At 35.1% G+C, this 12,335-nt stretch overlaps 1 protein-coding gene across 1 annotated transcript in view; it reads left to right on the forward strand.

The window, feature by feature from the left end:
- The first annotated feature begins 7,299 nt into the window (after positions 1–7,299).
- The window catches only part of heca (headcase), an 89,805-nt gene continuing 84,769 nt past the window's right edge, over positions 7,300–12,335 (forward strand). The window contains 1 exon segment of the mRNA XM_068296359.1: positions 7,300–9,338. Within this exon segment, the coding sequence (XP_068152460.1) occupies positions 8,119–9,338 (1,220 nt within the window). The 5' untranslated portion in view covers positions 7,300–8,118.

Genomic DNA, 12,335 nt, shown 5'->3' on the forward strand with positions numbered 1-12,335 from the left:
GTCTGGGTCTGGGTCTGTGTCTGCACACGGCCATAGAAAGAGACAGATAGAGAGAGAGAGAAAGAGCATAGAGAGAAGCTGTCTCTTCCAGAACCTGCTTCAAACCCGAATTCCACATCTCCACCACCGACACTAAACAGCTTTGCACAGTGGGTCAGCAAGTGCATCTAACGTTTTGAAATATCAAAGATCCTTTATTTAAAGCCCTGCCTTGAATATCAATTCATTCTGTGGTATGGCAAAATCCATTATATGGTTAAGCCCAATCATACATTGGCTTGGAATTAGAGTTCTTTTAAGACGTTCTTTTTAAAATCTTTGATATTACAGAAGGAGGATTTGATATGACTAAGCTGTACATATATTTCAAAGTTTTCCCCAATTTACTCCTTTGTCTTTCTATTGTCTTTTAGTCTTTTGATCGAAGCTGTTTAACGACAATAATTTATACTAAAGTACCACCAAAGAAAGTGAAACGAATTCTTCGTCGAATAATACTTTTTTTATGGAATTTTGATCATAATTAGATAGTTTTCAACGCCTATAAACAGGACTATGTAATCAAGTTATTTGGGAGACATGAAAATCTAAAAAACCTCATAAATTTGTTTGACGTATGACTTTGAATTGTAAATGCACATTTTTACAGGAGAACTATTGATAATTTTTTATTAAAAAAACTGCACTACTTTGCCCACTGTGCTCTGCCGTCTCCTCTCTTCGTTGCAGTGTGCAAAAAGTGTGTAGAGTTGCCCTTGGACTTGCACTTGAAAAACGAAGAGAATGACGATTGGAGTTGCATGCAATTCTAACACATGCGCGCGCATACGAAAGCGCAATATCCCCTCCGCCGCCTCCCCGCCACCTTTCAACTCCATTCCCTCTGCACATCCACTGCAACAGCGCTGCAACTGCACAGCAACTGAGAGAGAGAGAGATAGAGACTTCGTTGAATATTTCGGCATGTTGCAAAATTTCATTTCGTTTTCATGCCAGCTAAATTTCAATTTCATGTTATAAAGTCTTTCGCATATGTTTGTACATCAAAATACATATACATAAATGTACATAAAGATGCACATACATTTCGTATATGGCAATTGCATATTTTTAGCTCTTTTTCTCTTTAGGTTTGGGTTTTTTTTTGGTTTTTATTTACAGCGCTGCTGCGATTTGGGTCTGAGCTTCTCTCGGCCTCTATATCCAACAAATTGATGTTGAAGGTCAGCGTGTTAGTAAAAATTGCATTATATTTACATATACATATACATATGCATATGTATGTGAAGCTTATCAAAGTTGGTCAGATTAATATCGGGGGTGTAAAGTGCTCAGATATGTATTTCAAGTCCAGTAAAAACGAGTTTCTCAAACTTTTATTACATAATTTGTAACTTAATGGAAAATGAAGCAAATGATATATGATATTTGAAAGAAAAACTCCCTGAGAAAACTACTCAAAGTTTAGAGACTCGAGAGTTTTGATCTTCTGTGGGAAAAGTTTAAAATTTAAACATTAACCTGTTATTTAGGCAATGTAATATGATTCATAATCAAAGTTATTAACAAATGGAAGTAAGTTTGATTCTAAACTCTAATTTAATATTATTTTGCTGATTCCCGTAGCCATTTTATACATAGATAAGTAAATAGGCATTTTCTATGACCATTTTGCCTTTGGGTTTACCTGTGACTACACATTTTTCTATGCCTTTTTACCTGAGTGCCTATGACTGTTATTAGGCCTATACAATAGTTCTGTACATAACATTATGTGGGCGGAGTTTCCTTCGAGTGTGTGTGTGTGTGTGAGTGTGTATAAGTCATCATTAGAGCTCATTTGGAAGAGAACCCTGTATATAACTCATATTATGTATGTATCTACAAAGGAAAAAAATAACCCCGAAAATTTTATTTAGCGAAAAAGTGCGTATGCGCCTCTCGTCGCCTCATTTGCCCTAAACGCCTTCGTAAAGGAACAAGTGGCAGAAAAAGGACCACAAGGACACAAGTAAAGTTCTTGAGCTTGAGCGTTAACCATCTCGCTCACTTTCACTTAATGCCACACAAAGAAGAACGAACAGAGAAATTGTTGTACATAAGTGATTGTATATATCCTTCGACATGTACATAGCCCAAATTCAAAGAGGATTGGTGTTTGTGTAAAGTTTACATGATGGAAAATGAAAGAGAAATATGTATATATAAAGAAATCCTTTTCTATGGAATATTCAGCCACAAAACATAAGGGGTTTTATTATTATTATCCTTAACAATTACTTTGAGGAGTTCAACTTGGAAAACAGCTCTCAAAGAGCTTGAAGAAAAATTGCCCAAATCATTGGCAAAAATATAACCCTAGAAGTATGCAACATTTCAGATCACTTACAAAAATATCGAGTGTGACTAAATGAAGATACATATAAGAACTATGGCTGTTATTATGTCATAATTTATATCTTTTATCTTTGCACTCCATAAGACAACTGCTTAGCTTAAGTTTTTATCAAAAGTAAGTTAATTACGATCAGGAAAGTTAAAGAACTAAGAAATTTGTATGCTGATTGAAGAAATTTAAGCTGAATAAAGATAAGAACTTAAACTTTCCATAAAATTCCATTATAGTATATATAATTTATTTTAATTTTCACCTCTTTTTGATTACTTTGAAAACTTTGATCATCATCGATTTTTATTTAGGGTAGTTTACTTACTCTCTGTTAAAACGCGTCTGCCATCGAATGACAAAAATAAAATTTGATTTTTCAGCTATATGGTATATATAGGACACTTCCACTTTTGAGTGTTGACATTCAAATTCGGCTTATGTAACCACGCAGCATGAAATCCAGACCCAGAAAAAACGAAAAGCCCTATCTAGTTGAGTCATGAAGTTGTTGGAAAATGGAGTTTGAGTTATATGTATGTATGTATGTATGTTTTTGGCAACGAAATTACGACACCCTGGGCTATATGCTATGGTCATAAAAGCAAAAGAGTCCGCAAACAAAAAACACATTGAAACGCATTTTAGCTTATATACTTTGGCAGATACATACATATACATACATACATATGCATTTATATAGATATAGCGACTGCCGTTGCCATGCCAGCATGAAAATTTCAAACCCTATTTTGGGTTTGAAAGTTGCTTCCGATTGGATAAATGTGGGAGTATGGGTAATTACAAATAATGCTTCTGCCGCCTGGGTTTTATTCATTCTCATTTCGGTTGATGGGAAGAAGGGAGAGAAAGCATGAAATATTTTGTATAGGGGTAAGCCGAGTTAGCAGGAGGGGAAAGGTGGTGGAGATGTACATACATATATACATCTGCCTTTGCGCCATATTGTGTACCACTGACACACCCTCATGGATATATAGCAAAACAAGAGTCGATTCAAGTGGAGGAGGTGGTGGCGGTGGTGTTGGTGGTGGTGGTGTGAGGTAGGGGGATTCTGTTTGCCAGCCATACATATTTATATACGACTGACTTGATTTCTCGTGCGTGAACTAGAGTCAGAGTTAAGATGTATCTCTAAGATACCCGAAGAAGAGCCTTCTCTCCCCAGGTTTCTCCCATTTTGTCGAAGGATAAACACAAGTTGGCCACACACTTTCACACTCGGTGAAACACAGGAAGTCTTGCAACTTTGAAGCGTCAAAATATAATATTTAGTTAAGCGAAAGACGAAGAAATATATGTATGTACAGACATATTCGCAAATTTATTTATGGCAACAACTTCCCATCCTGCCCTGTCCCCTCAGGGGTCTCATGTGCAGCCTTTTCTTGCCATTAATTATGAAAATTAAAGTTGATGCGTGTCGTCGTCGTCGTCAAAGAAATATGGACCCAGCCCCAGGGCCCTTGGTGTTTTTCTTTTTTCGTTTTTCTCTTTTGCGATTAACGATTCTCCTCATGACGATCTCAACTTTTGTTGGTCATTAAAATTAGGTCAGCGTAAAGCACAAAAGAAAAGAATCCTCCTGCTGAAAGAAAACAAAAACTAGTTCAACTTCCTTCTTCTTCTTCTACTTGAACGCATTCTTTGTTCTCTCCCTACAGCGCACACCACCACCACCAACATCAACATCATTGCCACGATCCTTTTAACTAGAACAACATGCAAACTTATTACGCAATGGCTGCAAAGATCTGGTCCTACCTGACTTAATTATTATATCAGAGCAGAGCAATCCCCTTGTTTCTTCTTCATCTTCTGTTCACCTCTCCTCAGATCAACATCGATGGCGTTGGTTTTGCAGGTAGAACGAACAAAAGGCCGCCTCAGAGCTACAACTACGCAATTTGACTCTTTTCTCTTTCACTCCTCTCCTGGCCCCGAAGGCATTCAATTGGACCTTGACTTTGCACCACAGAGATCCTTTTTTTTTCTGAGAGTCCTATAAGAAATCACCAGATACAATATATACATATATATGTATGTGTTTGCCGATGTGGCTAGCTACTGTAGCCGCCGAGACCGAGAGCATACACAATAACAGGAACATATTCTACACGTGCCCTTATTTTGCTTTTTGCTCACATTTTATTTGCAACACGCGCAGAGAGTTTCGCTTATGTACCTCCTCAGAATATGGGTAGGGGGACAATGGCAAACGAGGGTTAGCTCTCTGCCAAGTATGTATATAAGGCTCCAGAAGATGAAGCAAAGAGGAGCTGGCAAAAACTGAAAAAAAAAACAAAGAAAAGTATGTTACCATCGGTTCGAGGGGACCCGATAAATACCCTGCCAAAGTTATAAAATTATCAAAATTGACCAAAATCAACCGATTCGAAGAGGATCACTATAGAAAAGCGTTATAGATCATATCCTGCCAGTTTTATGGAATAGCTAAACTTAGTTTTTAATTATCTTTAGTTGTCACAATTCTATAAATCAAAGACGATTGTTAATGTAAGTGATCAAATTTTAGTTTCTTACTAACATTATGTGAATTCTCGAATCTTTATCATAAACTTTAAAGATTAAGATCATCCAGGAAGGGAGGATTATTTCTTACCAAAATCCACAAGCTTTCCTTATAAATCTTATTAATCAAGATAAACTAGTTCAAAAGACTATCCTTAAAGGAGTTGCTATTAGTTCGTTCTTTTTAACAAATGTTTGCGAAAATCTAGATTTAACAATAAGAAGAATTGTTTTCACTTTCTGCATTCCTAGCAATGATTATAAGGTTCGTCTATCTTTAGTTTTCAGGATTCTATAAATGAAAAACGAATCCTAAACAAAATGCTAACTAAACTATAGTTTTCTATGTCCTTTTTTTCTAATTAACTTTATTTGTTATGATAATCGAATTCTAAAGAAAATCTCTTTAAAAAAATGCTATAATTTAGTCCTTCCTACTAACCATTAACTTTAGCTCGTGAAGGAAAATCTTTATACAGGATGAAATGCATTTGTGTACATCCTTTGTTAATAACATTAATGAAATTTACAAATGTATGTCCCAATTCCATACATCAGTATTTTCAATAATGATCATTGCTGTAGCGTATTGGCTACTTCGACTAGGCTTAGGCCTTTGAAAACTTTTGCTTTGTGTGTTGTGTTTTTTAATGCTTCTTTCATTACTGACATTCGTGTGCCTTTGTGTATAGCTGTGGTATATATGTACATGCAAACATCAAGATAACTATATATACACACACACACACATACATATACACACTTATTTATTTTTGGGATTATATACTGAAAGAATGAATAAAACAGCGATTCCAATGGAGGACCATGAAAGCTTTTGATGAGGATACCAAACGACCAGACAATATTAATTGTAATCCTGACTAAAGGATGAATGGGAGCCTCAGCCTATGAAAACTGATAAGGATATAGGCCCACAATATGTGAAAAAGCTTTGTCCTTTACATATATTTTCTCGATTAAAGTTTGATAATTTGTTATATGGGAGCCCCTTTTTTTGTATACGACCATGACAAGCCACTTGCGTTTTGTTTATTTTGCCGGCTTTTTCGAGCACATTCGTATTTTTTGAGGGGAAATGATTGAAAGTGAATTTGGTCTAAGCATGCCATCCCTTTTTGGCCAATGCGCGTTGGGGCTACATTCCGAAAGCAAACCAAACTTAGTTACCCCCAAAACATCATGCTTCTGTTTTATCATCCTGCCAACACCCATCTCCACCCACTCACCACCCTGGCAGACCACATCAATTTTTAGCGCCAAAAACGTGGGCAAAAAACATTTTTCCTCAAATGAAAAACAAGCATTTTCCGACAACTGTGTGATGGTGGTGGAAAGTGAAATGAAAACCAGCCAACCACCACCCACCAACCCCCAAGAAAAGAAAACCCTCCATCCATTCACCCCTTCCCCATTCCCAAAAATGCTCCGCCTCTGCTGCTAAATTTTACAGCTCAAACTCACTCAATGTTATCTGAAATTTTCAGAGCTGTTGGCCATCAAATTTCAGGATATTCCAAAGGATATTCTATTTTACATAAGATTTAACTATTTTGAAACTAGACCAGACAAAATCTGTACCTTTTTTATATCTGCCATTGATTGGTAACCTTCAAACTTTAGTAATGTTCTTTTTGTATTAAAAACAGATATATGTACATATATTTATGTATAAGGAAAAATGTCCTGCAGATGAAGGAAACTATTTCCTAGGAGGAAATGTATATACAGGTGTAAATGAGCTGAAATTTCATTATTTTCATTCGACAGAGTATGTTGAAAAAAAGACATTACAATTCTGGCTAGAAATTAACGCCTAGCAATAAAAAATAAAGTTTAGAGATCTAAGTTTATACTCTCTGAGGTGGGAAACTTCTCCACTTTCTTTAATTCTGTAGTCCGTATTACAGACTGTAAATGATATTTATTTATCAACGTTTTCGAAAACTTCAATTCGACATTTCTTGTAGGATATACATATGTAGTTTAGTATCGTTACCCGACATTCACACTTAACAGAAAAACTCAAACAAACGGCTCATCTGTTATGTTACTCAACAGAAAGACTCAACTTTTGAGTGGTTTTAAGAGCCAAACATTTCGGTTCGTCTCATCGGTTGCAGTTCGCCTTATCGGTTGCAAGTTCGCCTCATCGGTTGGCATCATTGGTTGGAGTTGGCATCAATTGTTCGAAGTTCTATGCTTTTGCTCGATTTCAACGTGGTTGCAACGAGTTCGATGTGGTTCGGTCGTTGCTGAATTTACGGCGAGAGGGCAAGAATTTACGGCGAGATTTTGTCTTTCATTGTTTTTGTTTGTCTTTGCTTTTTTTTTTTTGTGTTGTTTTTGTTTTCAACGTGAACGGTCGTGTTTCTGGCAGGCGCAGTCTTGCACAGGCGTTGAATTGTAACGGTTGTTTTAGTTTTTGGCATCGCAAAAAAATGGAGATGCGAAACTGAAAGCGAATTTTCGAAAACAATTTTTCCATTTTTAACAGTAAACTCGACTAGAATTAAATATTAACAACGTGTGTGAAAAAAAGAAGACAATTTTTGATATTAAACCAAATATTTTTTAACTGCCGGCATAACGGAAAGAAAGAATAAATATAAATAAAAAAAAAACAACAACAATCGCGTCCATGTGCATGCCAAAAAGGAAAATGTAAAAACGAAATAAAAACAAAACTTTTTGCCGGACATGGCGCCGCGTGTGTGTAGAAAATGAGAAGCTAAAGAGAGAGAGAGAGAAAAACGAAGAAAAATCCAACAAAACAGAAAAGAAAAAAAAAACTGATTTTTATATAAACAATAAGAAAAAAAAAAGTGATTTTAACCACAGCTCAGGGCAAATCTAAAATAGACTGCAAAAAAAAAAAAAAAAACGAAAATTTTTCGTAATAATTCTCTACCAAAATCAATCAATATCTTTATAAATATATATTTTATACAAATCGAAAGATAAATCAGTAAAAATGGTAATCCGACATAGCCATCAACTTTAGAGGATCATCATCATTGTCAACCGATAAAAGAAGGAGAAGAGAAAACCAGAAAAATCGTCGACAAAATTTGTGTGAAAAGCAATTGAGGAAATTTGTGGAAAACTTTTTGAAAATATTTGGCGGAAAAGATTGATTCATTCATTCATTAGTTTTCATTATGGCACCGATGCAATTGAATGCGAATGGCGTGGGCGGCGGCGTCCAATTGGCCCGCTGTTGCTATCCGAATGGGGAATGCGGCAAACTGGATTCATTGATAGCTCTGGACGAGAATGGTCTGGCCGAATGTGTCCGTGTGCTGTGCAACAACGAGAACTGTAATGTTGGCCAGTACATGCATCGCGAGTGCTTCGAGGTGTGGGAGGCCGGTGTCCTGCAATCCCTGAAGGCCAGTGGCCGGGCGCCACGCAATTGGTCGGAAAGGCAGAGGGCCCAACATTTGTGGACCAAAAAGGGTTACGATCTGGTCTACAAGGCATGCAGCTGCAAGTGCGGACGTGGCCAATTGCGTAAGGATATTGAATGGTCATCGGCCAGTGCATTGGTCTATCTCAATTCGGGTGGCGGTCCACGAAATGCTGCTGGCAATCTCAGTGAGGATGATGATAAGAAAAAGTCCAAGAAGAAGCGCAATCGCAACAATAATACCAATAGCACCAGCAACAACAACAACACCAACAATGCTGGCGGAAATATGGCAAATAATGTTGGAGCTCAAAAGAATAGTTCATTGGCTTTGACACCGCTGAATACGAATAATAATTCAACAAATGGCTATAGTATGATTAATAATAATAATAGTAATTTAACGCCCAATCCCAATGTGGGTGTCATTGGTTCAGGTTTGCCACACAACAACAACAGCAACGGCAACAACAATGGGAACAACAACACTGTGGCCAGTGTCATGGTACTTCCCTCTCCCCTGACCAATTCCAATTCCAACAATATCCTGGGCCTTGATTTACGCGCTCGTGCTGGTAGCCTATCCTCAAGTGGTGCTGGCAGTGGTTCTAGCTCACCATCGGCCTCACAATCCAGTGCCGATATATCCATATCGCCGATCCAACAATTGCAGCAACATCATCAACTGCATCATCATCAATCCCTGTTGATGCAACCCACAAATGTCACCACCTATGCTGGCAATCTCCTACTCCAGAATGGTTTGGGTCTTACCAAATCAGTTGCAGTGGCACCCACAGCAGCAGCAGCAGCAGCACCACCACCTGCACCACAACCAACACCAGTGGCACCACCAACTTTACCAGCCCTGGCCAACATTAGCAACTTCAAGCCCATGGCCAGCTATGATCAGCAGCAGCTTGTCCAGCAGCAAAAGAACAAGGAGGTCGAACTGTATTCCGAGCGTGTGCGGTAAGTTCAAGAGAAATTATCAATCCCATCGATTAGTCATTAGAAATGTTTACACATACATACATCAGAATAAAAATATATAGATACATATTTATCTGCCATACAAATGATGAAATTTCCCCCCACATCTGCGGCACACAATTTCTGTGTATAAAAAAAAAGCCCCAAACTTTTTTATCAATTACACTCATTAACAGCAAATCAAAAGCAAATGAATAAAATAAAAGAAAGTTATAAAACAAATTTCTTGATTTGAGTACCAAAATAAATAAGTATTCCAACTAAATGAAATAAAGAAAGTGAAAAAGTTCTTTAGTTTTATAATTTAGCAATCAATTTATTGATCTCAATAACTGGAAATTTCATTGTTAAAGTGTTTCAAGATTCCATTCTAAAGACAATATTCTAAAAGTCGCTTTAGATTCTCCATTCTCAATTCAGAAATTGTCTCTAACAAAAAAAAATATATTTTCTTAAATTTGAATTATAAATAAATTATAATTAATCTCAAAAACTAAAAATTTTCATGAAATTGTTTCAAATTTCTCTTCTTAAGTTTTCCATTTTATTTCTCACAATTTTTAGAAATATTTTATATTCAAATTTTTAATATTTTCTTAAGCAAAGATTTAAATTTTTTTAAAGTCATTGCAAACATTATTTAATTTTGTTTTTTGTTGTCTAGTGTTTTGCCACAATTGCTTAAATTTTGGATAAAAATATGTAATATACATACATACATATGTAAATATGTATATATGTATGTATGTACATATGTGTGTGTGTGTGTACATATGTATATTTGCTCTTGGCTTTGCTTCCATATCTCGCTTATATAATAACCTTGATATTTCCTTTGACTTGAATTGACTTAAAAATTCTCTGACACAGCTGCAAAAAAAATTAATTCAATATTTGCAAACATCAAAAAAAAAAAAAAAAAAAAAAAAAAAATAAACGTCACCCAAAATAAAATGCTTTTTTTGTTGTATGTTTAAAAAATTTGCAATAAGAAGATAACGGCCGATTTTTATGTACATATGTATATGTATATGTATGTATGTACATATGTCCATGTGTATGTGTGTTTATATATTTAGTAATATTTTCAAGGAAGTTTCATTTAAATTATGTACTTCCTGTTTCTCATTTAAAACACGTGCTAATTTTTGTTTGTTTTTTTTTTCCTTTTGCTTCTGAAAATTTCAAATTTTGTCGTTGGCTTTCAAAAAGTTTTTAATTTAACAAGAAGAACCAACAATGATAGCCAATCCTTAGTTACTTTTAAGTCCTTAGATGTTGATTCTGATCCTTCCTATCTTATATAAAAAACAGTTCAAAGTGCTCCATCTACGCCTCTGATTTAATTCTTTTCACTTTGGGTCAAGCCTTTACTTAATTGCTAAATAAAAATAAATCATAAATGAATATGTAAATTATTCTATCTTTGGAAATGGAAAATTATTGAAATTTATTTGCTGGCAGATAACAAAAAGAGAGGGGAAAAAACATTCTTTTATTTTTAATAATATTTCCGTTGTGCAAAAAGCATTAAAGAATTTGTCTGTGTGTGTGTGTGTAGGGGTCCGGGGGCGCCATCATATTATTATTTATTCCAGTTGAATCAAAAACGTGGAGAAGAACCGCAAAACGCAAAGCCAAAAAAAAAATTTAGATCGTTTTTTTTCCATTTAACGTTTTTCTTGTTTTTTTTTTTTATTTGGGGTATATTAAGTTCTTGGAAAAGTTGAAATTTTTTGCAAAACTTTAAGTTATATGAATATGAATTGTCTTTATGGTTCTTTGTCTACATGGAGAGTGAAATCTTCTCAGAAATTTATTAAAGGGTATCTCAAGATCGTTCTTCTTGACATGATTTTTAACTTTTCCTTTTTGTTATTGTCGTCGTTCTTTTGGATTTTGTTGTGTTCCTCGCTCTCTCTCTCTCTCTTTGAGATTTCTAGTTCTCTCCTCTTTTGGGTATATAAAAAAGATATGTACATACATACATACATACATACATATGTATATATTCTTGATAATCTTCTTTCTTCTTCATATTCGCCAACCCTCTTTTTTTTTATTTCGGCATAATTCTCATTCATTTTTCGTGTGTGTGTGTGTGTGTGTTGGTTTTTTTTAGTTTTCAAGGCCATGATTTTTGTTTTTATTTTCGCTTTCGCATTTGTTTTTGTGCTTGCTTTTCAACTTCTATGTACTTCTTCTTCTTGTCCTTTTATGCTCTCTCTCTCTTCTTACTATCTTCTTTGTATGATTCTGATTCACCAAAATACATTTTAATTCTTATCGGAAAGTACTCTCTGATCAGAAATGGAGAATGGAATTAAATGCAATATTTATCTTTTATTTTTTCTGTTTATATTTATTGAGTTTATTTTTAGCGCCACACGCGGCCCACTTTTTTATTAATTCTTTTTTTTTTTTTTTTTTTTTTTTTGGTTTTTGCATTCCCTTTAAAATAATTGAGGTATATGGAGTTTAAGGTGAAGTTTGTCGCCATGGATAGGAGTTGAATTTTTGGGAATTCGATTACTTTCTAATATCTGATCCCACTTAATCGCTATTTTAAAGTTAGTGTGTTCTATACTAAATACTTGGAATCAATCTTAATGTTAATTTAATTCATTAATGGAAATTGGAACTTGACATTTAACTGTTTACTGACTATATAGTATTTGGTAATCTCTCCGTAAAACTGAATAGCACGTGATTTCAAGTGTGGAAGATACTACGTTTGGTTTGGTAGCCTGTTCCGCTGGTTTTTAATTTATTATTCTCGTTTCGATAAACAAAAAACAAAGTAAAGAAAAAAAAAACTTCAAAGATTTAAGATGCCTTTCTTTTTCAAATTTCGGGTTTTCTTAAGTTTAATGAATGAGATTTTTTTTGTTGTTGTTTGCTTTCTATCTCTTTTACTCTTTCTTTTTCCGTCTATGTCTTTCACTTTCACACACACTCACAAACGCTTTTACATAC

The sequence above is a fragment of the Drosophila tropicalis genome, unplaced genomic scaffold, assembly GCF_018151085.1.
Source record: "Drosophila tropicalis isolate 14030-0801.00 unplaced genomic scaffold, ASM1815108v1 contig_859, whole genome shotgun sequence".
NCBI lineage: Eukaryota > Metazoa > Arthropoda > Insecta > Diptera > Drosophilidae > Drosophila > Drosophila tropicalis.